This window comes from Uloborus diversus, chromosome 3 (genome assembly GCF_026930045.1).
Source record: "Uloborus diversus isolate 005 chromosome 3, Udiv.v.3.1, whole genome shotgun sequence".
NCBI classification, from domain to species: domain Eukaryota; kingdom Metazoa; phylum Arthropoda; class Arachnida; order Araneae; family Uloboridae; genus Uloborus; species Uloborus diversus.
Genome location: NC_072733.1, coordinates 174302559 through 174329684, shown reverse-complemented (window position 1 = coordinate 174329684; position 27126 = coordinate 174302559). Strand labels below are relative to the sequence as shown.

Genomic DNA, 27126 nt, shown 5'->3' with positions numbered 1-27126 from the left:
AAAACTTCCATCATGGAGAAAAACGCGTTTAAAGTTTTAAAGTTAAGAATAATATTAATTAAATGCAAGCAACAAAAATAATTATATCTTTCGTTCTACTTAAGATAGAAACAAGATTCAAACTGCATTTTAAGCAGGAAAAAAATTAAATAATAAACAAAAAATGAAAAATTTGACGATTTTTGTGTCCCGGACCCCTTTAAATCGAACGTTTCGAAATGTAAAACGATAAAATGATTTGCGTAGCTAATTTTAAAACGAATATGAGCAAATGCGAAAGTTACATGTAAATATGAATGCTGAAAAGATACTAATCAACATGTGACATTTGAAGTCTAGGGGTATTTTTATTTCGGAACTGCCTTAAACGCCATATTCCATGTAACTGAAGGAGAGAAAAACTAAAACCTTCCTTATATTAGTGGGGAAAATTGAAACGAGCTTTTTCTCGATAATGTGATTGAACTGGGATTGGTATATTCGATTTGTAAGGTACTCTGTACTTTCAAATTCAGCTAGATGACGCTCTAGCTCTAAAATAAAAGAGAAAGCGTGTTTTATGTTTAAAATTTCTTGGAAAGCGTTAAAAATTATTGAACTGTTTCCATCGAACAGAATATTGCATCTGATATGCTAAATATATGCACATTAAATGTTGAAGTTTTTCGTATAATCACTGCTCAACTTTCACAATAGGGAAAAAAAAAGTTGTGAGATAAAGCATTTCAAGTATTATATGAGTCAAAAATTTCCACCATTGCATTCTTGTAACTGCTACTGCGTTTACTGATGAAAGGCTTAGCAAATAAGCATGTATAAGTCAAAGAAATGAAGATTTTGCTTGTATGATTCATGCTATTTCATTTAGACGCAGAATATGCTTCACCTTTCATTATACTCATTCAATTATTTTTACAGATTCAAAAATAGTCTATCAAGAATTATAGATGCAACTAAGAAAATGCCAGCACGAAAAAAAAAGTGTAGCAATAACTCTAAACAGGAGTGTAGCTAGGGGAGTTGTTCTGGGGGTTAGTCGTCTCAGAACCGTTGGTTTTGGGCCACATTACCAACCTTAGTATGATGATAATGTATATGCATGTAAGGACTGAAATGAACTATTATTTTCAGGAGAAATTCTGATAGCCCTATAGTGCTTCATTTTATTAGTATTGTATATTTTGAAGAAAAAAAAAGCTTAGTTTGATACATCATGAAAAAAACGGCAAGCAAAAAACTAAAAATCTCCTTTTTTTTCATATTTGTCTTTTTTTTCAAGTGTAATAGGTCCTCCTAGAAGCTTTTTGATAAACTAAGGGCTGTAATATTCTCGCTCGGTCAAAAGATATGGTGTTATTACTGCGGTACCACCAGGACCTGCTAGCTAGTGAAACTGCCAATGCGACTGAAGTCGGCCTAAATATATTGAAAATATAGTTATAATTGAGAGAGAATGCCCCTTCTCTATACTATTGATATAAACACGAAGGACGCGCCTTAGTGTTTTCTTGAAATATTCCTTTTTTTTTTTTTTTGTCAAAAGATGCAGTACTGGACTTCCGATGAGCATTTTCTATTAAATAAGAAGCCGGATCATTGAAAGTATTTTCAAACTAATATAAAAAAAATCTCTCTACGTTAGAGGAAAGAGTGTCATCACAGGAAGGATTTTTGACCTACTCCGTATCAGATAAAAAGTGGGCTAGTCCAAAGAGATATTGATCCACTGCAGGTCACAATATAAAAACACGAATATTAGCGAAATTCCGTATTTCTTACAAAATGCCGAGTCATTGCATTTCCTATGTAAACACGCCTTAAAAAACTTACAAGACTAAACTAAATAAAAATCAACTATGGAAAGAATATGTATGAAATGCTTATAATCAAAATGCGTAGTTGTAAAGAGGATGAGAAAGAAGTATTTAGGAAGATGCTTCTGGGGGGGGGGGGCTAAAAGTGAAGTCTTTGAGCCATGCTTTTCCTTCCTAGGAAGGAAGTGTATAACAAAAATGAAGAACTTAAAAAAAATAATAATAATAATAAATAAATAAATAAATTCTACACATTGTCTCTGAGGATCCGCATTACTTTGTCTTGACCCTGACATCAGTTTGATCCCTCAGTTTCAAGCATTAAATCCATGGGATCTGTAAATGTTTAGTCATGGCATTAGTCCTACACTTTCTCACTAGCAGTGAACTATAAATCTTTAATAAATCTTTCGTAACCCACTAAAGAAAATGAAATTATTGTCTTCTTTAATAAATTTTTCCCTCGAGTGGTAATCAAGTTAGATAAATTGAACAGTATTTTGTCATAAATATATATTTTCTGTAAGTTAAAGAATATACAGAAAGTTGATTCACTCCAGTTTTAAGAAGAAACATTGTATGACCGGTTCAGAAGTTTAAAAAAAAGCAACTACATTTAGATTAAATCTCAATCAATTCTATCAGTCATTGCTAATGCCTCTTTTAATGTCTTCCATAAAAAATGTAGTTTCAATTTTGATTTTACTTAGAAATGACGTTCGGATAAATTGCTTCGATAGTATGCAATTTCGTGACCAGCTTAGTTTTCTGTATTTCCGCAATTTTTCTAAAATCGTCGCCTATGCGTGATCATTTTTACACGCAACAGGCATTATTCAACCTGCAAGTGCCAAGTATATTTCCAATTACTACTGATTATGAGGCTTGGATCGACACACTTTGCTATTCATAATGGTAAAAATAGCAATAGTATTACGATTATTTGATTCGGTGGGACAAAGATAAATGGGAAATTTTGAATTTAATCGCACAATTTGAAGATCATTAAGCGGTTTACAAAAATTTAGTCAACAGAGAGTTATGTCAGAAAGGGAACGTGCAAAATGGATATGATTAATTTCATTTATTTATTTATTTTCATAATAATAGTTTGCAATGTCGAGAGTTTAAAGATTTTCCTTCAACATAAAATGAAATGTCTCATACGTATAGCAAATAATATTCGCTTATTGTAATGGAAATAAGCGAAATTTTCACAGATAGAGGATGAAACTTTTTTTTCTATCCCTCTTTCTGTAGGATTGAAGTTTAAAAATAGATAAATTTTCTGAATAACAACAGTAGACGACGTACAGTCACGTGCCCATACTTGGGACAGTTTTGAACTTTTACCTTTAGTAACATATTAACCATATATTTTCCATTTGAGCGAAGTATTCTATTTTTAAAAAGCGCCTTAGTATTTTACCTCAGGACAAGGTATAAATGTTTAGATATGTCCCTTAAAAATAAAACAAAAAACTTTTAGTTATCCTCCAAGTTTGAGACACCTATTATCATTGTAAAGAAGTTTATTTTACAATTAAATAAAGAAAAAAAAAACATTAGATCGAAATAATAGTGTTTGAAGATTTCACAAAATTCAGAATGTTTACTTGCCCCTCCCCAGCCTTCTTACTTCTTTTGAACGCCATGTGCCCGAATTCCTCTCTACAGTGTGTTGCATAAAAGTATTAGATGAGCCCAAATAAGTCCTCATGCAGCTGATTCTTAGCTCTCAATGTTTCTCATTTCGCATCTTTTCACATTCATTTTTATTTCTTCATTACACGTGAAATTCACAACTAATAAATTAGTTTTATCCGTACTTTGAGACGCATTTTCATTAGTAGAACTAATATCTGTAATACTTTGGAAAAACATCTTTTGTTCATCAATAGATGCCGATTTTCTTACCAAAGACAAATTTTCTATCCTGTAATGGTGTGACACATTTACTGTCATCAGAACAGTCATCATTTTTTAATTTTTTCTAACTATATTTTTTTTTGAGTAAAACTATACAATTTAATCGCACAATATTCATCGTAGACACTTATTTTTTTTGTCTTAGTACACCCAACTTGGAACAGAGTCCTGAGTTTGGAGCGTATTTGCAATTTTTCAAATTTATTTAAGCGGAAATCAGTTTGCACAAATTAGAGACAAGTACATGCCGAGAAGAAGTATGGTAAAAATTAAAACTAATGCGGCTTAAATAGAAAGGTTAACCAAAGTTGTTTCCACACTTAAAAATTACATATTTTGTGAAATTATCAAAACAATTAAACTCACCCATAAACCTGATGCATCAAAATTTAACTCATATATCCTCAAAAGATAAATATTCATTTATTCTGCAACACCATTTATTTCTTGCTAATGAAATTCAGGTACACCAGACCTCTAAACGAAATTCGGCAAAATACACAATTTAGAATTTTAGGGTACGTGCTGAAATGCCAAAAAACTTATCGCAATTTATTCAGGGATGATCAAAATTTAAATTTAGATGTAAATTTGAGTAAAATATATTTCGCGAATACTAAAATGCTTACTGTACTCCGTACAATGAAGTAAAAACATATTTTTTTCAATTATTTGTAACCCGTAACCCTATGACATAAAATGATGTCTCTTAGACGTCAGTCTGCAATGGTACTTGAAGTGAATTGCATTTGGGAGACATCGTAGTCTGCGATGGCACGTGAAATAAATGACATCTCCCATACGCCATTGTATATCAAGCGGTTAAAGCTACTGTTAAATTGTCCTCACTGCAAGTGGTTTTGATAGTACGCTAACGGATGCTTAAACACGTAAAAATTTGTCCCTTGTATCTAAAGCTCGGAATAAGGTAGAATTTTTCTCGTGCGACGCATAAAAATAGTCCCATTTTCCTACACTAACTTCCTCATATCAATGGGTTTAAAATAAAAGAGGGTAATTTTGTTGGTCCACAAATAAAAAGAGCTTATTAAGGATTATAACTTTTACGAAAGTTTGAAATAATAGAATAATGCTGCATGGAAGTCTTAAAAAATGATCTTGTCTAAGTTTCTTGGCAATAACAATATTGGGAGCTAGTTTTAAAACTCCTTTAAAATTATAAAGCTCAGGGATGTGTGCAACAGGTGCCTAAAAATGTATTTTCTGGATTTACATTTAAACGTGTCTGAGAAACAATACTAGTGATCCTACCAATTTCAACATTGAAAAATAGTTGTCCAAGAACATTCTTTCAGACTATTGTTAGACTAAAAAAGATATCCCTTAACCAAAACTCAGTTGAACATCGTTAAAATCTGCGTTTTGGTTTTGATCCAATTAAATAAAGTACATTAATTACTTTACAGCAGCATGTACGTTTTAACTTCATTGTTGGAAATAAGGTAACCTTCTCGTTCATGAGCCTCTTATTTTACATGTCAATCTCTTTTTAAAAGAAATTTGGTTTGGCATCTGCGTTAGTATACCGAAACCTTTTTTTCTTCTAAATCGAAGAAGAATGACATTTGATTTACTTATGTTCCGAGCAATCACCGTGGTGATTCAAGTTATAAAACCTCAAGAAAGTGATTGTTCCTTTTGCATTCTTTTCGGGGCTACTCGCGCGTTGGTACACGTAAGTGTATTTTTGTAATGAAATGCCAAGATGGTATGATTTTCATTTAGGAATTAAGTCATTTTAGTATTTATGACTTTAGTTTAAATATGATTTTTTAACAATGTTATAGTGACAAGTTTTTCTGATTATTCAAGTCATTGAGCTATAATATTAAGTAGTACTTAGTATAGAGCCCAATGATCCAAGTACAACAAGCTTCCTACATATTCCACGTAATATTCTGCAATATCTGCGATGAAATTTTCAGCACTTCATGTTTCAAAAAAAGTCGATTGCAAAAAGAAAGGATGCAATATAAATTTTATCAGAGCAAAATATTCTACGTTAAAGGGTTCTTCAGATTAATTTAACAGACAAAAAGTAAAATTTTCGTATTAGTATTGTCAACAAATAATATTTTTATAAATTTAGAAAAATGTAATAATCCACACTACTACGGTAAAAGCCTCAAAATCCATCACTGAATATGGCAACAACATTAATATTATCACTGAAATGTCAGGATTGTTCTCTTTTCGACCCTAAAATTGTTCTTCCACGTGTATGGAGTGGGTAACTAAGATTGATTCGCACCATTTGTCTATAACAAAATGGGAGCCGAAACTTATTCAGTTGCAATCTCCAAAGAGTTAAAACTTGACAACGGCGAAATTCAGAAAAGTGAAGGAAGGGGTGTGCTTTAGTTTCAATATTACCATGCGTAGTTAGCTTTTCTGATTGTATCGTGAATTCTCTATATTTTGAAAATAATAAATTTCCTTTAAATGACTAGTAAACAAAATGAAAATAGTAAACGTCTCTAGAGAAGTTCTGGGTAGTTCATCTATGACCTTAACAATGTTTATGTCTTTTGGGGGAGTTTAGTGAAAAAGAAACGTGTTATTGGCTCGGATTCGAGTCAAAATATTTATAATTATTGGTCGGAGTGCAAACAATTTTTCAAAAAATAAGATTTTACATCATACTTACATCACTTATGTTTATATACTTACTAATACACGTGTATCTACATGTTAAAAAACTGCGTCACAGATGAATAGAAACAAATTGCTTTTTATTACTTCAGCAGAAATAAGAGCACCGTGAAAAAATCGTGTATTTGAAAGTAAAAAAAAAAAACAAATCTAATGCGTTTCAGTGTAATTACTACTATTTAAAGAGGTCCAGATTTTTTGTGGGAAATGTTAAAATGCTAAGAATTTAAACAAATATAAAAAAGTTTGATGTCATGAATAAGTTCACCAAGAAGTCGATTGAACAGTTTTGATCTAAAATTTAAATGTACTTTCTAGGTAACCATAACTATATAAAAGGTGTATTTGCGCTTATTGTCGAGCTTCCCCATCATGAAAATAAAAATGAAAATAAATAAATAAGTACAAAAGTAATAAAAAAAGCATTCAGAAATGAGAGAAAAATGAAACAAACTAAATACAGAGGATCATAAGCGCATAGAATTTCGTATTTAACACGAAAAATGTTACTACTTAAATTGTTTTCATACAATGATTTGAATGATCAAGTTTGTTAAAACGATTGAAAGTAATATTGCTCAATTTAAAGTTTTAATCAGACATTATATACACCTTTCGTTAAGTTTGTCTTCACGGTACTTATTAGTATCTTCAAAAAGCTTAGACGAAGTTCGATGATTTACGATTCAAAAAAAAAAAGCTGTCCTTTTGATCAATCTCGGAAATAGCTATTAGTCTTATTCTGGGGTCACTAAGTTAACTCAATTTTCGCAAGGGGACCCGCCTTCCCTTCACCAAGCATCACGTAAGTTTTTGAAGCGGATTTTTCGACAGAATACTCGGATTTAACAGCTATTCTTGTCTGAAACTCACATCGTTTATCAGTGTAGCCTTTACTGCAAGGAATTTGATAGGGTTGACGTGTTATCGAAACAAAAATGACGAATTTTCCAAGCAGTTATTCTCCGACTATACCCAGAATGGGTTATTAATACATTTACATTTTTCTACCGCAATATTTTCTCGCAATCTGGACAGATGAAACTGGCATAATTTATTTGATAATAATAGTTATGACTATAGGAAGCAATTTTAATCCCAACATTCATATTTTCATGCAGCATCGATCTTGGTATGTTTAAACTCGCAATTACATATTTATGTAAAAAAGGAGATTTATAAATGAACAATACGGGAATATGCTGCCGTGGAAAGGTAAGCAGCAGTACTTGCATATATTTCACTTTTCATTGTTTTGAGCAATCTCGAATTGCTTATTGTTTTCACTTGGTCATTCAATTACGTCTGCGTTCCTTGATTTTAATTTTTCTATGCTTATAATGTAGGTGTCCATGTGCCTCGGAATCGAATTATTTATGAACTACCTTTTCGACTTTACACAACCCTTTTTATGCGAAAACAGTATCCAGCGCACAACATCCCGCATCCAACCCGTGGTATTCATTTGAATTTTGACGGTCTGAATTCAAATTATGGCTACGGTAAAAGCCATTAGTAAAAACAAGAAACCCAACGAGTAGAGTCCTGTCGTTAATTGTTATTTCGAAACACATAATTTGAATTCAAGATATCAAAATTCAAACTTTTTTTTTCGTTTATTATACTAAACTTTATTGTACATGTTTGCTTGGTTGGTTTACGCTGAAAATACATCACGAAAAAACATCGAATCCCAACATTTCACTATTATTAGTGAGGAATCCAAAACGCATATCTTCAAATATCTCAGAAACTCGTAGCAGCAAATACTATTCTTTTTCCACTGCAGTATAGGACGCCTGTATCATAGTAACACGTACGTTGATTTTTGGCTTGCGTTTTCAGATCTTTTTTTTTTTTTTTTTTTTTGCTTGGTTTCAAAGACTAGGATTGTAAATGGAATCGTTTATACACAGTTGAGCATTTTTCTGTTTTGCTGAATGATTGCTACTCAGACAAAATCCTGGTGCAATGCAGCTAAAAAATTAATTGTATAGATTTACTTTGGTAACATATTCAATTACCTAACGGCCTTAAAGTCTGTTTTAAAGAAACATATTTCCTTCAAACTTGCTCGAGATTGAATTTCTGTTAATTTGCTTTTTAAGATCACGCATCTCGTTGCATACTAAGTTCAAAATCAAAACAAAGAGGTAATTTCACTAAAACAAATTCATCTTCTAATCGGTATGGAGGATTTTTCAATAATAAAAGACGAAAATATTTGAATGCAAAAATCTAGTTACATAGCAAAAAGTTCAGTAGATGCGCGAAAAATGTTTGTATTGAAGATGCTCTGATAAATGAACCATTATAAGGGGTCAAATATAAAAATTGCTTCTTTAGGAATGTAAAAGAATCTCCTTATTATTCATCTTTCTTTACATTTTATTTCTTTAAAAAAATTAAGCTTTTTAAGGAAGCGTAAAAATGAAATCTAGTTTGATAAACTGCTTCATAAAAAGCTTGACTAAAATAATTAGAATTTTCAATTTTTAATATTTCTTGAGATTTAGTGTGCTTTAAATATTTTATGCTAATTATTGATTTTAGAGTGTGCAACATTAATTACCTTGTTTTCTAGGGAACTGGGGCATCAAGATCCCAGCCTGAATTTTATTTAAGGGGAAGTGTTCGAACGACGAATGAGGTATGAATTTTATCACTCGAGTAGTTTTAGGTGTCACACACACAAAACGACTGTATCGTTTACAGACGTAGAAAATCAGAACAAAAATTCACAACAGCTTTAAATAACAAGCACAAGTTCTATAAATATTGTTCCACATTTAGATACATCTATACGAGCATTATGTAGGTGTCCTCTAAAGTCCGTTGCCACCTCAATGATTTCTGAACGGCAAGAGTTATACAGTAGGAAGACCGTTATAACGCACACCTTGGGACCAGAGCTTTAGCGTTATACAGGTTTTGGCGTTATGTAGGTCACTTCATAAATTTTGAAACTAATATTCAGAATATATATATATTAGCACTTCAGAATTACCTGTATCTGCAATGAGTATTAAAACACTAATTATGCAACTAATCATTCACAAATAAATATGCTTTACAATTAAAAGAAAGTGAATTATCCTGAACTTCTGCCAGCTTCATAGTTTGCATAACAGCTGCATTTTCAAGAGCCATCTGATATTTTCTCTTTACTGTGAATATTAATTTTTATTTAAAAGCTTTGAATTAAGCTGGAAAAATGAAAAACAGTTTCAAAACTTAATTTTCCTAACAATTTTTATGTTAGCAAAGCAAAACAAAGGGATTTTTTTAAACTTAAAAACCTATTGTTTACTTCTGAAAAGTTGTGCGGTTTGTAGAGAGTTGCGTTATATAGGTTGGCGTTATAAAGGTATTCTACTGTAGTCATAAAAGTGGGATCTAGGTATAGTAAAGGTATGCGCTACACAGGGAAGCTACTCACAGCGCCACTTGGTGGCAAAATTCGAAGCTGGCGTCCTTATCTCAGAAACGGTGCGATATATGGGGAAAAAGTCGATTTCAAAGTTGTTCAGAGTCATCAAGTTAAGAATGAAAAAACACCTTCCGCACATTAATGTTAAAAATAGTAGTCGTAAAATATATTCCAGCTACAAATCACCGGATATGTGATTTCGTCGAATGGTCTCCACATTTAACTAACCTGAAAATTTAGACTTTTTTTGGTCCAAGTGTTCTATTTTGTGCCAAGTGTCTGTGTTTTGGAAGAACGTATCACAAAGCGAGTGTACGCAACATCTCCCCCAATATTGTAGGAACTTTGAAATCGTATTACGTACGCCTATGACCAGCGTGTCACCTGCCACGCACAATGTGCAGTGAGAAGTGAAATCCGTATTCAGATGTGTTTTTGTGCTTTTTCTTAATTTTATGATGCTGAACAACTATGTAATTGAGATCCATTTTTGAGATAAAAACGCCGACTCCAAATTTTGCCCGCTATTTGTTTGGAAGCGGCTTCAATGTGTAGCATTGTGTGTTTTATATATATAGACTCCCCTTTTATAACTTGCCGCTCTGAAATTTTTTTGGGGGGGGGGGAACGGACTTTAGCGGGCACCCCCTTTGCAAAAAAAAAAGAAAAAGAAGAAAAAGCTTAGATTTGCTCCTAGTCTTTAGCAACGTGTTTTTTTTTCATCGGTTGAAATAACTATTTTGAAGCAGTTTCCTTTATCAATGTTATTTTATTAATCCATCGATCTATTGAACATTAAGTGTTAGTAAACTCAACCAAAAAGCAAGAAGAAAGCACTGCAGTAATAATAATTAGTTAATTAAAAAGTTACTTTAAAATTACTGTGGTCAAATGATAAATCGTTCTTATAAACTTTCTTGGGAAAATATGCTGTGAAATATTCATGAACTTTTTGATGAATATGTCAAAGCAGGCAAGAGTTTTTAGTGTTAATTATTAGAACGATTGACCTTCAGCTACGTTTCAGCAACTGTGGACAGTCAAAAAGGAAAGCGAATCTTTGAAGACATATACTATTTGCTTACTTCCTTAGTACACTGTATTCCATTCGTTTTACCTATATGAGGTATTTCATTCGGTTGGACTCATTGGCCTTTAGGTCTTGTAGGGTGTTCAGACGGTTGTCATAAAGGCAGGATTTTAAAACATCGCAGATCAGCCAAATTCGGGAGAGCAGAGCGAGCACTGCAAGGGGGGGGGGGGAGGGCAATGAGGGGCGTCACCTAACTTAACCTGATATGATTTTCAAAATTGAGTAAAACATAGATTAACGTATGTATCTTATCTACATTATTTACGAAAAGAAAACATGATGATTAATAAAAAGGCGCTCTGAATTAAGAAAGTTATGTTGCTTGACCCTATCTATGGATAGATAAATAAATGGTGTGTGTGTGTATGATCCTTATACAAATTCAGTTTACGTCGGATCTTTGCCAAATTTGGTGCAGAGATCTTTTGATGTTCAGGAATTCACAAAGGAGGGTTTTTGGATCTTAAAAAAATCCAAAGAGGTCTAAATTTAGATCTTGAGTCATAAAATTGTTGCTTTCTACACGTTGACAGGAAATTTTACGTTCTTTTTTATTTAAGCCTGATTGCTGAACTTGCGTCACTTGACACAACTTTTATTTTCGTGGCAGACTGTACAACGCCGGGCAACGTAGTTAGTTTTTAAGTACATTGTATAAATTGAATAAATAGATAGAAAAATGATTTTCAGAGCAGATATCAAAAAGGTATTCAGTTTGGCTTAACTGGAATGTCGTGATTTGCTCTCAAAAATGCATACTTGGTAACACATTCAGTAATGCCAATTGGAAAGAAGGGTAAGAAAGGATTTATTAATTATTTCGTTTCTGTTCGTTTTGGGATCATGCAAAAGCGTAGAACAAAAAAGACCATAGGTTTGTAGCGGAATGAAATGAATATCGGATCTATGACAGATAAAACAAATGTAACCGCACACCTGCCGTTGTCTAATGCACCGCGTAGCCAGAACAAAACGATATCTATCTTTCTCATCATTCAACCCAGATTTCAAAAATCTATATATCCGAGAAGAAGTTTGGAAAAGTTTCCTGCCTGTGGTAGAATACAGCACTCAATAACGTTAGCTATTATTGAATATTTCATTCAAGTAGTTTAGTGTTTATCATGAAAAAAATATTGATACCAGCATAAAAGTTTATGAACCAACTGGTCAGTTGGCATAAGAAGAGAAAAATATAAATGGGCACGCAAGTAGGAAACGCAGTTTTAAATTACAGAATCAATAAGGAAAAGTTATTATCATACATTTTTACTTGATTATGACGAGGGAGTCCAGTTCTGAAGTTTATGGAATTGATTTGCTGTGAAATATATCCAGATAATAGTTAAAAAGGTGACCGCGGTAGCCCCATCGGTTAAGCGGTGGACTCGTGATCAGAGGGTTATGAGTTCTGGCCTCGATCCGACCAAAGCCGCCTTGTACGCAAAAGGTTGCGTGTTAAACATGACTGTCGGAACTTTAATAGTGGCAACTATTCATTTGCATCGCATACGAAAGTGGTACAATCCACCAAGTTTAATATAGTCCTTCTATATAGTCACCGGCATTGTGCAACAGTCTGTTTCCAATGATGTGGAAGCAGTAGGACTCCTGTAGCAGCACCTGTTCTGTTGATAGTTCGAAAGAAGCAATGTGGAACTGTTCTGAAGCGAATAACCACGAAGTCTTTTCTTCATCTTAGGAATTAAATGGAAGTCACAAGCTTTGACTGAATTCCTAAAATAAAGGAACCACTTCATGTCATTCGCTTCAAAACTGTTCCAGAGATTCTTGCGGCAGTAGACGGCTGCATTCTAGCTATCAACTGAAACGGCTCTGCTACAGGTGTCCTGCGACTTCCACATCGTCGGTAACGAGCTGCACACAATGCTGGTGACTACATTGAAGAACTGTAAAACTTGGTTTCATGTGTTACTTTACTTACTTACCTTGTAAATAAATATAGTTGCCACTATTAAAGTTCTAACTCTTGTATGCCGTGGTAGCAAATTCTTCCATGCGTATGAAGGTTGATGGACGCGCTAGCCAACCAAGTTACTCCTTTGGGTCCAAATTATGTGCGGCAATAAATAAATCCAACCTCTCAAGGCAATGACACCCAATATGATACATTTATGACACCTAATGATGCATTTTTCAATGTTTTAAATTGAATGGAAAATTATTCAGATCAAAACTTTAAACGTGAGATTGAAGTGCCTTGGCAGATATCTTTTGAACTGAAAATGTTTTTCAAATCGAACTGTTTCCTCAACAGCTGTTATGATTTAAATAGATCGACAGACACAGCGATATAGGTCGACAGACCCACATTTATCCATGTCCCAACGGTACCTTCAAGTTTTTACGTTTCAATAAGTTATTTCATTCGATATTTCGTTACGTTCATTACGTTTCATATATTCATATTTTTTAGTGATCGTAAACCTTTTTTTTCTTTAAATAAAAACGTTGCATGAAAGTACAATAAAAAAAGGATTCTGTTGAAGAGAGAAATAAATGCAACGGATTTAGAAAACTTTTTATAATTTGCTATCATAACTTATCGTTGAGTGAGACGGAGTCATCACCTAGATTGAGAAAACTAAAAAAGTATGCAATGTGCAAATGAACATATTGGCTTCATTTTTTTTAATTTCAAAACGAAAATATATTTTCAGATAACAGTCGTTTTAATTTCTTCTTTTTCTTATTTTGGCAAAAGGTCCTCGTAAACATAAGTTTAAAATATCCCGATTGTAAGTTAAATGAGAATAGTTTAATAGGATGAGTGCTTGGTGATCCAAGCAAAATAACCCCAGGATGATTTTATAAAAAGAAAAAACAAATTACGTGAAATTAAAAGGTTGCAACTTTAAAAAAAAGCAGGAAAGTCCTAAAAAATTTTATGTTTTAAAAACTTATATTCGCAGTTTTTTCCCCCTTTGTGAAAAATTATTCTGAAACTATTTTGATTGGATCACCGAACATACATTAAAAAAAAAAAAAAATACTCTGAGTAAACTTACAATAGGGGTATTTTAAACTTATGATTTCGTTTTTTATCAGGAAACGAGTTCAGTCAGAAAACGAATGTTTTCCGTAAAAAAATATTTTTGTGCTTTGGTATTTAATAAAAGAAAATCAAAATGGTATTTTGCGTATTGCATTCTTTATTTATTTATTTATTTATTTATTTTCAAATTTCGTGATAATTCGACCAACTTTGCGATTGAATACAGTTAACTCCATAAAGTTTTAAAGCTTTGTCGTGATTGCTTCTTACTTTAATGGCTTCTTTTTTTTAATCTGCTTTCAAGTAAAAGTAAAAACAAAGTATGAAAAAAGGCATAATATTGCTTTAAAAAAAATAAACAATAATAAAACTAAATTTAAAAAAATAAAGAGTTCGGAGTATCTCTTCCAAAATCAAATTAAGATGTATTAATATAAATAATTTGTTTCATCACAAAAGCATGAGACTATTGCGATTTCGGATGAATGCAATAATTTCCGAATTGTAATGCATTAACTTCAATTTCTTCAAGGTAGCCGTCAATAACTGTTTTTCAAATCAAAATCAATGCTTGCAAAATATAATTCAGCAAGTAATTTTCTCTATGAAGGACAGGTATAATTTGGGCGTAATACAGACTAACGTAATGCACATGGTTTGGCGAAATAATGTTACTGAATTCTTTCCAGAAAATCCATTTAATATTAAACGTTCGGGACATGTATCATGCTAACTATTTCAAGATTCGCTCTGCCTGCCAAGCGAGGACACAACCCAAGAATTCGTTCCTCGGAAACCATACGGCTAGTACAAGAAAAAAAAAAAAACAGTAAAAGTTAAAAGACCTAAACTAAAACAGTCTTTTAACGAAATTAATTCACTTCGTGCCACTGACATAAATTCTAACGAGATTTTTACCCTCTTTATTGGTGCATGTTCTCAATTCGGGATATTGATTTCGGTGGTAGTTTGGCGAGAGGCGTGGATAGGGAGCCTACTGGGACATATGTTGACCAATCTAACCATTTTTCATCTAGGGCGTCGTAGATGTTCGTTTCTTTTTTGCAGTACGGAAGAGGAACAAACAATTGCGGAATTGGCTCAATTTTTTTGGTGTTAAAAGAGGTAGTGATTTTAGAATGCTCTTAAATCCGCAAAATGATGCATTTTATTCTCTTTCAGTTTTGAGTCAGTGGCAAAATACGTATTGCTATTGTTATTATTTTATTTTATTTATTTATTTATTTATTTATTTATTTTGAAAATGTTATTTAGACAAAGTTTCCTAAAGATAGAAGCTGACCTAATTGTCATTTAGGTTAGATTTGTATTTATTTGGCAGCATAAGTTGTTACTAGTGTTTTCATGCTTTGCCAAAATTCACATTGAATAGCGGGTGGTCCAGAAGGAAAGTAGGTAAATTCGGGAGTTTTAATCCGCACTTTGTTTGAAACTATGTAAAAAATCTCATAGTGCACATAAAATAAAATAAATCATGCTGTGCCGTTTAATGATTATCATACAACATGTGCACAGCAATGAATAAAATATAAAAAATAAAAATATTTAAAAAAAAAAGTCTAAAACATCACATTGGGGCATGTCGCCCGTGTGTTCATGTTAAGACGCCACACTTGCGCGGAAGTCATGCCACGCCTATCATGAGAACAGACTGAAACAATAAATACCAAAAATGTTATTTTTTAAGTTACAACCAAAAACTACATTATTTTCGGGTAGTGAACTTGATACTGTTTGTATATTCACTAGTATGTGATGATCCGTTGTGGGATCCTCACCTGATTAGAAATTAAATTCGTTACATTTTTTGTAAATTTTTTTACACATTTGAAATCTTTCTCTAAATTATATTTATTCACATTCCTGGTATCAATAGCGCCTGAGAGTACTGCTTTTTTTTTCTTAATTATTTGCTTTGCTTATCACCTGGGGGTCATTCTATACAGATCCAACGGATGAGTTCGCTCGACCATTTTTAATATTTTTGAAACTCATATCCCAAAAAGATGCATATGAATGATGTTTAAAACCACTTTTATTTTTTCTCTAACCTTAACCCTTGATTTTTTAGAGGTCGTCGAAAGTGATTTTCGCCGTCAAAAATGGGACTTTTAGACCTTTGCATTTTGGTCAAAATCTATTTGAATTACATTTATGGCAGTTAATTTTAAGCTTTGATGTTAAAGTGCATAAGATGATAGTCTCACATGCTGATTTACGTGGCTGTAGCTTAATAATTAAAATAATGGCAGCAGACCAAAGTTCAAGGTCAAATGTAAAATTTTTACTCATTTCAAAGGGTCATAACTCGCTTAGGGGATAAAAATACAGTGAAATATGGCAAAAACTAATCACTGGAGTCACACTAATGAGAAAATATAGCTGTAATTGTGTGTTTGTTTACCCTTTATAAATTACAGCCCCTCAAAGATCGGAAAATTGAGCACTGTTAAAAAAATGTATTAAAAAATGAAACTCTGAATGTATTCATTTTTTTTTAATACAATTGATTCAAAAATGAGTAAATGTGGCATCAAATACAAACATACGAGAAATACGAGTCATCATATACGAACATACCTAAGTCATCATATAAGAATACAACACATTATCAAACACTAATTCATGAATAAAGATGCATACAATCATTTAATACTGCAGCTAACGTTTCAAGAACATGGTTTAATAAATATTCATGTATAAATAGGAAATATAATAAGCGTGACTTCCAAGAATAAAACTCGCGAGCTTCGAACTCTTTTCTTATTGCGCATGCTACGCGTCGCTCAAGAGCGTGAACAAGTGTCGACAATGTTCATACGCTTTCGGCGCGTTTTTCGTGCTCTCTTGCGGAGCGATCGAGATGGCTGATCTGTTCGTCCAGAAAAAACTAGAAGATTGGAAATTGGAAGAGTTTTAATCGAACTTTGAAAGTAAGTTTTACTTTTATTATCATAGTAAGGATAATAAATGAAGGGTTGTATCTAAATTACCCAAAAATTACTTGCCTAAATTGCTCGATAGCACATTCAACATCCGACTGTGCTCGGAACATATTTTTAAACATTATATTTTATGTGGATATATATGTTTTCAAACTGTGAAAGAAAGTTCATAACGAGCTTCGTAACCTTTATTATCGTAGTAAGGATAATAATTGAAGGGTTGTATCTAAATTACCCAAAAATTACTTGCCTAAATTGCTCGATAGAACATTCAACATCCGACTGTTCTCGGAACATTTTTTAAACGTTATATTTTATGTGGATATGTTTTCAAACTGTGAAAGGAAAGTTCATAACGAGTTTCGTAAATTTTATTATTTATATTTTACTCTTCAAATTTAAAAAAAAAAAAAAAAAAGCGAAAGCAACATCTTGCACAAACAGCTATGGAAGAAATTAGGTTCTCATCAAGCATAAATCGTTGCATGAATACATTTTTGGAACACTTGTGTGTTTCACTGCAAAAATATTTTTTCTTTCGAAATACCACTAATATAAAAACCTTTTTGCCGAAAAGTAACAAGAAATACGGATTTGAATTCAACATATTTCAGTGAACATATTAATCATTTATCGTTACATAACTATTGATAAGATTTCCAAATCTTTAGTATGATTCACTCGGCCATGCACAGGCTTGCTAGATTTTAGTAATGTTCAATCGGGTCGAGGGAATGCCCCCCCCCCCCCCCCCCCCCCCCCCCCCCCCCCCGCAATCCTAAGCTTTGCTCCCTCGCGTAAATAAATAAAACGCGTATCTGCATGTCAAATTTTGCTGAAATTAGTGGTGATGAAATTTAAAATTTAATTCTTAATTTTTATTCAAAACATTCTGTGTAACAAGAATACAAAATGTATCAAAATGGAAAACAAACTCTAAAAAAATATTAAACTAAACAATTTAAATATCAAATAACCCTCTTAAAAAATATTTAAAAGTTCAGTTTAAATACAAAACGAAGGAATTAGGGGCAAAAATAACTACAACTATAACAGCAGTAGGATATTTATTCATTCCACTTGATAATAAGTTCTCCATAACGAGACTATATTTGCTTACAATATGAAAAATAAATTGACAAGCAAACTATTAAGTTACTCCTATAAATTAATCAATACATAGTTAACAATTAAAAACATTATATACTCAATTATTATGGATAGGAATTGCATTTACATGTAAGAGCTGAGAGAGAGAGAGAGAGAAATGCTTTTCTCTAACAGTTTTAAAGTAAACTTCACATTTTTACAATAATTTTTGATTATTAATCATGCATTGTATCATTAACAAATACATCATGAGTTACTTGTATAAATTATGAAATGCATGGTGAACAATAATAAACAATATAGAAGGATTACTTAGGGATAATGTTAGTATTTACATGTAAGACCATGGTGCTTCCCGCCATTGAGAAGCTTCATACTCTTTGTGAAAATAGAACTTCGTTTTTAAAGAAAATTTTACATTTTTACAGAAACTTGAGAGACATCAATGCTGCATTGTGCAATTTACAAATAAACTGTTAAATACTTCTAAAAAATTGATAAATGCATGGTGAGATATAAAAAACGTCATACATACATTGGTTTTGGATAGAAGTTGCATTTACATAAAAGAGCCGAGATGTTTTTCACCTCCTGTGAAAAAGATCTTCATTTTTTGAATGATGCATTATGCAATTTACAAAAAAACCTTTCACTGCGTCTATAAGTTATGAAATGCACAGTAAGCAATAATTTATAAATAGTACTGCATCACATACGGTGAGCCATAACAGTCATTCTACGGTGAGCAATAACTATTTTACAATCACATATTTATATTATCTTTGTGTTTCATAATTTTGAAGTGCACAGTGAGCAAAAACTTTTTTACAACAGAATATTACAACTCTAATTACAAAATGTACGGGGAAAAACATTTTTTCAATTCTATATTACATACGGTGAGCAATAACTACAGTCGGAGCTCCATATATCGAACTTCCACATATCGAAATTTTCTATGTATCGAAATCCCAGCAAATTTCTATATTCATTACATAGAAAAGTTGTTTCTATATATCGAAAAAATCTCTATATATCGAAATTTTTTTCGAGATACTCGTAGGTTTTTCTCTGCTTTAGACTGTTCGTATCATGAAAAATGAAGCTTAGCGGAGAAAATTATGTTCACTAAAGGTTGCAACAAAACTTGAGGAATCTGGGGTTTAGGAGTTGTTGGTCGTTGTTCCGTTCTGGAGTTCTTACATTCCCTCAAGTTTATTTCAAATCTTAGTTGTAACCAGTATCACTGTAAAATCAGTTTCAAGCTATCCCTTTTGTCTGTTGAGTATCATTCCTAGTCTTTTTAGCTTCAGTAAAAATCATTCAAGTTAAGTAGATTGATTTTTTACTTTTCACTCGATTCCATTGTCAAAACGAAAATCTCCTAATGTTACAGATCAAGTTGATTTGCCGAAGAATGAAGATGTATGAAGGCGCAAAAATGTAATTTCTGCAAAATTAATATTTTTATTGTTATCTTTCATTTAATGCTCGTTTAAATTATAAATTGGGTTTCATGCACGTTTTAATGATTTAGAAGTTTTTTATGTTAAAATAAGATCGTTTCTATATATCGAATTTTTTCCCGGCAATTTGCTACTTCGATATACGGAGGTCCGACTGTATATTACGATCGCGTATTTACAATAACTTTGTGCAACATAATTACGAATTGCACGGTGAACAAAACCTTTTTCCAACACTATGTTGCATACGGTGAGCAATAAGTTACATATCACGGTGAGCAATAACTTGCATACTACGGTTAGCAATAACTTGAATTGCAACTATTGTCAGAATACGCAGATTCAGTGGCACAGAATCTCGTGTTACAATTTCACGTCCGGGAAAGTTTGAATTCTGGCCTTTAAAAAGCATGAAATAAAAATTAAATTAAAAATTTTAAAAATCGCCTACTGAAAAAAACTTTAAATGAAACTAAAATTAAAAATTTAAAAAACCCCCGACTAAAAAAAACCTTAAATAAAACTAAAATAAAGAACTAAAAATACCCGACTAAAAAATGTTTAAAATAATATATTTATCGGCTTTTGAGGTTTCTGATAAATTGCCTTATAAATAATAGCAGTAATATATCCAAGCGTCGTCGTGTCGGGGGACCAATATGAAAATAAAATATGAAAGAATGAAAAATAATAAAGTAATGAACAGAATGCAGCTAATAATGATAAAGTAGCTATGATATCTAAATACAAGAGTTTGCTCAGCGGTCTATATAACCTACATACCAATATGAAAATAAAATATGAAAGAATGAAAAGTAATAAAGTAAATAACAGAATGCAACTAATAATAATAAACATCAGTTTTTACTTGCAGACAAACATAAAGCAAATTACCCATTTACTATATTATTTTATTTATTTATTTTTTTTGCTTTTTTTGAAATGGTTTATTATTTATTTTAAATTAAATTGATAATTATACTTAATATATAGATAAATTTACTATGTTAAATGGAAATGCATTTACACTTCATAAAATAGTTCAAAATTTTTCTATTTTAAACTTGATGCATCTTTAATCCAAATCGATGCTCTTCTTCGAAGACATTTGGCATTTTTTCATAGGAAAAGCACAACCCAATTACGTCTTCTTTTTTTTTTTTTTTTTTGTGAAACTTGTTTTTTATAACAAAATTTAAGAGTTGGGGAATGTATGCGCTCAGATTTGATTTCCATATCTTATGCATGCGATAGGAAAATATTAAAAGAGTGGACACTTTTATTTTTGAATTTTCTTACTCATTTTAGGAGAAAGGTCTGGACCCCCGTGGCTATGTCACTGGTGTTCTAACAAATATAGTTGATCATATCAACAAAATATATTTGAAAGTGAAACATAATTATTTTTCGCTAAGTAATAATTTTGTTAAACAATGTTGCAATTTTAAAAATTATGCAACATTCGATATCAGGTAAACAATGCAATGCTGAGACGCCTGTCGCATATCTATAAGATGACAGATAATTATTATTGCAGAAAGATTTTTTAAAATCTTTTTCTGCACCTATCTGCCCGATTTTAAGTAGAAAAATACAGTTCAATATCGTTGAGTTTTATCATTTTCAGTTAAACGCTTTTCTTAATATTCAATTTTTTTTTTTTTTGCATATGTTTTTTTATTGATGAGTTTTCTATTCCTTAGGTATGTGAATTACATTTTCGCAAAGAAGACATTCTTCATGAAGCAGAATTCTTCGATGAAAAGTCGATGAGACTTCTAAAGAGTGAACTAAAACATCCTCGTTTAAGAGACGGAGCGATTCCTGTATTTTTGCCGGGTAACTGTCCATCTTACCTCCAGCCATCAGTCACACCTGCACGAGAATCTCCTTCTAAAAAACGTAAGAGATTAGAGGAATCTCTCTTTAAAAAAGCTCAAGAGGCAAGTATTATTGCTGACAATGAGTATAAAAACAAAACTCTGTTTTCTACCTTAAAAGAACTGAAGCAATGTTTTCAAGAGCAAAAACTTGATGAATTTTGGACTTACATTCCTAAAGAAGATTCCGTGCTCTTGTTGCATCTGTCAGAAACTCATGAGGTATTGTGCAGCATGCTTGTAAAGAATGATTTAAATGTATATGTATTCCATAAAAATTTTTCGTTAAAAAAACTAGATACTTTTGATTTTCCAATGAAAGTCGATGATTCAAATATATTGTTTAAAATTTTGTCTTCTTTGAAAATGTTAAGTAAGTCAGATGTGAATAATTCTGATGAATCAAAAGTAATTTGTGATGTTGTTGTTCAGCTTCTCCTAAAACTTAAAGATAGTTGCAATGATGATTCACAGATCAAGTTTTTAAATTTTGTAATTGAACAGTTTGCTAACTTTAATGTAACAAAACAGCAACGTAGGTATTCTCCCAGTTTTCTCGTATTTTGTTGTCTCTTAAAGTCTATTTCTCCTCATTGTTACAAATTTTTACGAAGTTCAAATGTTTTTATTTTACCTCATGTAAGTACTTTGAGAAGAATATGTGCAGAATTTAATGTGAATCCTTGCAGTGAACAAGATGATGAGAATTTTTTAAGTTATGTAAAACAAAAATATACTTTTTTAGAGGAGAAAGAGAAAATTATCAGTTTGATGATTGATGAAATACATTTAAAGCCTAATTTTGATTATGTCGGGGGGAAAATATTTGGTATGTCCCACAATGACTCAAATGCTGCATCCAGTGCTTTCACATTTATGATCCAAAGTTTATTGTCTCCGTACAAAGATGTGGCACATATTTTGCCAGTCCGTAGCATAGATGCTGACGATTTCCATTCATATATAAAAAAAATCTTGATTGGTTTAGCTGCCATAGGGTTTAATGTCATATCAGTAGCCACTGACAATAATGCTATTAATAAAAAGGCCGTTAGTATGTTTGCCTCTCCCCCTGAGTTGCGGGTTAGGTATGATTATCCTGGAAGTCCAGGAAAATACTTCTATTTTTCTTTTGATTCCGTTCATATCCTCAAGTGCCTTAGAAATAATTGGATCAATCAAAAAAATCTAGGCACTTGCATGTACTATCCCAATTTTGACACCCTTCTACCTTTTTGTACAGCTTCTTTTCATGCATTAAAAAAATTGCATGAAATTGAATCTGAAAAGTTGTTAAAGTATGGTTATGGGCTGTCAGAAAAAGCATTGGCTCCAACCAGCTTTGAGAAACAAAATGTGAAACTGGTCTTACAAATTTTTAATAATGTAGTGGCTGAAGGTCTTAAACTGGTTGGTGAGGAAAATGATATAAACCATCATATTCAAACAGCAGACTACATTCAGATTCTTTGCAAGTGGTGGTCAATAATGAATGTGAAAACTTTGTATAAGGGTGAGCATAAAAGGGATGAGTTCCAAACGCCTCTCACACCAAATACTGACACAGCTCAGTATAAGTTCTTAACTAACTTTATTAATTGGTTAGACAAATGGGAGGAAATGAATTGTACAACTGGTGGATTAACAAAGCAAACCCATCTAGCCATAAGCCATACTACAAAAGCTATGCTTGCTCTTGCCGAGTACTGTTTTAAAACTTTAAATTTCGATTATTTTTTACCAGGGAAAATACAAACAGACTCATTAGAAGACAGATTTGGGTCTTACCGTACATTGGCAGGGTCAAATTACAATGTCAGTATACGTCAAATTTATGACACTGAAACAAAATTGAGAATGCAAACAATTTTACCCCTTGTGTTAAAATCGAAAAGTTGTGGAGAATTGTTACTAAGTTTTTTTCAGGACAAACATGAAATGAATGATGAAGATGAAGATAGCTCAGATTCATATCCTTTTTTTAATGGTTTTCTAATCACTCCGGAAGAAATGGTAAGTACTCAATCGAGTTTGTCAATTTTAACATACATTAGTGGATATGCAGCTCATAAAGTTCTAATGAAACTAAAGTGTGCCTTGACACAGATGTAAACAATGATTGGATATCAAAATTAGACAGAGGGGGGTTGAAATACCCACATCCCGAAGTTGTTTGTGTTTCTCAATTCACATATGCAGTTGTAAACAAATTGTTGTCAACACATTTTGAATCAAATTTTATCAGTTGTCAAAATCACAGAAAGGTTGTAAAATATTTAACTCTTGATGTACTGGATGAAAATGATATTTCTCTAGGTATCGATGAATGTGAGAGTCATGATTCTCTGTTTCTTGTAAAACAAATTGTATGGGTTTTCATTAATATATTTTTGAACAACTTTTGCAAAAAACAAAATGATTCTCTTCAAAAAATGAAAAAAGATCAAAAAGAAAAAAATACACTGAAAAAATTTAAGAAAGATGCACGTAAATTGTCCACACTAAATAAATAAGCAATTTTATATTGTTTCTATGAGTTATCTTTTAAAATGTAAAAGTTTGACTGAATTATCCTAAACTATTTTTAAATTACAACCTAGGGAATAGGTGGAAACACTGTGATGTACATTGCAGATTATTGTCAGGGTTGCCACGCCACAGGGAAACCTGAAGAAACAGGGAAAACATAGGGAATTCAAATATATGTATATATATATATATAAAAAGAACTGACCATCCAGCGAATTTCAAAAATTTCCTCAAAAACCTGGAAAATACAGGGAATTTTTTTCTTCTTAAATTGAAGTTGCGAAAATCAATTTCCTAATATATAAACCACCAAAAAACAAATAAATTACTAGTAATAATTATAATGATAATATTAATAAAGTAAAATAAAAAATGGCAATTTTGCTTAAGTTTTTATTTTCAAGTTAAATATTAAAATATTCATCATAAAAATAGATTCTTGAATTTCATGATAATTTTGAGTGTATGAAATTAGTCGTCAATAATCATTATTCTGGATCACTTACACACTTTTAGGTCCATGTAATGAATGGTCAAAAGAAGTTTTTTTTTTTTTGAGTAAAAAGTTGAATATATTCAATCACCATGCTATTATTTCAGTTATTATGAATTCTTATTTATTTTCCCTTACTTATTTAGATTTTTTTTTAAAAACCTGTGGTGAAATTATCAAGATATTTATGTTCTTTTTCAAATATCAGTGTCCGCTCGTTTATAATGTTTCATTTTCATGCAGGGAAATCATAGGGAATTTTTCTTGCAAAATTGATTAGCAACCCTGATTGTGAAAGTGTGCAGAATTTTAATTTCTAATTAGTTATGGACAATGAAGTTTCTTAATGTATTGTACAAAGAGAAATGAACATCTTCTTAAACCCTTTAAAAAAAACTGAATTTTTCTATTTTATTTAATAATTTTAAGTTTTATCAATTAAAATTTAATTATTATTAATCATTATTGATGCTGTATATAAAAAAGAAAAGAGTCAATTAAATTAAACCGTGCTTTATGAGAATTTATGAGTGTAAAATAGTAGACCACCACCTCTGCATATGTAGTGTGAACTGTTAGTACTTGATTCTTAATTTTTCATGTTTTTGATTGTGAGTTCCTAATAGCTAAATAATTTGAGTGTTAGCTCTTGTTTGACCTCATGTGTAACATAAATGGTAATAGGTGTTTTTTATGTGATGTATGTGTTATCATGTGCAAATAAAAGTTACTGTGCTTAAAATATTATCTTTATTTGAGTATCACATTCATAAGGTAGTTGAAAGCATAATATACGCTAAGCATTCCTTTTTTTTTTTTTTTCAATTTTTTTCAGAACTTTTTCTACAAGAAAGGATTACTTGTGTGAAAGTACAAAATTACATCAATATGAACAAAAGCAAAATCTCTTTAAACAATTAAGTCATTTATTTGTTCACAGATATTTTGCTTAAAATATATTAGGAATATTTATTTACTTATGTGTAGGCTCAACTTATTTATTTTCCTTTTGAAGTAGTTATACTAATTTGCCAAAGCTGTATAGTTCCACCCAAAAGTCTTCAACTAATTGCCTATTTTGATATTTATAGCAAAAGAACATTTTACCAAAGCAGATTAAGTTGAAAAATCAGAGATAATTATTTCTTCAAAAAAAAGAAAAAAGAAATTTGGAAACTTCAAATTAAACAAGACTCAATAAAATATTTCTCATTTATTAATAACCCTACATGAAAAAAATGTACGCTCTAAATAATTTTATAATTATTTACGGTACAAGTTTCCCCAACCCCCCCCCCCCCCCCCCCGATGTCTATTTGAAATTTTGAAAACGTGTGAAAGTAAAATTTGAAGATTAATTTTCTGCCCTGGAAAACGCACAAGTTTCACTTATAAAATTAGTAAAATAAGTGATTTTGTGAGGTGAAGTAGAAATAAGCTGTCTATTCTATTAGATTGGTGATTTAATTGAAAAAAGGTATGCGTCACCTTTTTTTTATTTAATATTTAAATTCGTGTTACATTGTACGCACGGCGCTTTCCCGACCGATTTCCGTCAAGTCACGGCGCGAGAGAAACTGGCCTCATTTTGACCACGTGACTCGCCCGTGAGCAGGCCTTCCAGATATAGGGGGCGTTGTTCGAACCCGAGGCCCTCCGGCTCCGAATCCGACACTCTACCGATCGGGCTACCACGGCCCCTCTGTAAATTTTATGGGAAAAATTTGGCCTTGTATAGTAAAACACCATTCTATTGAGGGGTATTCTCCGCAAATTTTACAGTTTATTTGCACAACCAACCCAGCTGCCGGTAAAAAACCGTAATTTTTACGGAATTTTTTTTACATTATGCATTTAAAAAAAATGGAACACAAAATTCACTTATTTTCACACTACTTTACTCAAAAATTTTTATGGACTTTTAAATGACTGAAATGATAATTGCACTAAAGTGCATGGCAATACTTAGAATGTGAATTCAAAATGTTTTCAAAAGTGAGCTGACCCAATTCATATATTTGAAATAAGCCATTATACTTGATTTCTAAATGTATTCAAAAATGAGTACATATAACTGAGCTAAAAACTCATTATTGATAAATGAATGAGTTTATACTTGATTTCTAAATGTACTCAAAAATGAGTACATATAACTGAGCTAAAAACTCATTATTAATTAATTAATGTATTTATATTTGATTTTAAAATGTACTCAAAAATGAATACATATAACTGAGCTAAAAACTAATTATTAATTAATGAATGTGTTCATATTTGATTCAAAAATGTACTCAAAAATGAGTACATATAACTGAGCTAAAAACTCATTATTAATTAATGAATGTGTTTATAATTGAAACAAATGTGTACTCATATTTGATTACCAGAATGTACTCAAAAAAATGAGTACATGTGTTTCTCAAAATTGAACCTTATTGATTCGGAGCTATAGTAAGTAATGAAAGTATTCAAAAATGAGTAAATTTTCATTATTTTTGAATACCCATTTTTAACAGTGAGAAAAATGACATTTTTAGACCCCTGTAAACCAAAAGGGGATGGAATTAGAAATAAAATTTCTTGGCCAATTTAATATTCCATTCAAGTACTATACATGTTATATATATTGTTTTGTGTATTTGGTTTTTAAAAAAGATACAGGTCCTTGAAATGGAGCAATTTTGCTACTTAATTCACTCTAAAACAGAAATAAAAAGTGTGAAAACT

General features: G+C 31.6%; 1 protein-coding gene across 1 annotated transcript in view; it reads left to right on the top strand.

Annotated features, from left to right (window-relative positions):
- The window catches only part of LOC129219295 (probable E3 ubiquitin-protein ligase HECTD2), a 122376-nt gene that overhangs the window by 8459 nt on the left and 86791 nt on the right, over window positions 1–27126 (top strand). The window contains exon 2 of the mRNA XM_054853637.1: window positions 12155–12162. Coding sequence (XP_054709612.1) covers window positions 12155–12162 — 8 coding nt within the window. The remainder of the gene's footprint in view (window positions 1–12154; window positions 12163–27126) is intronic.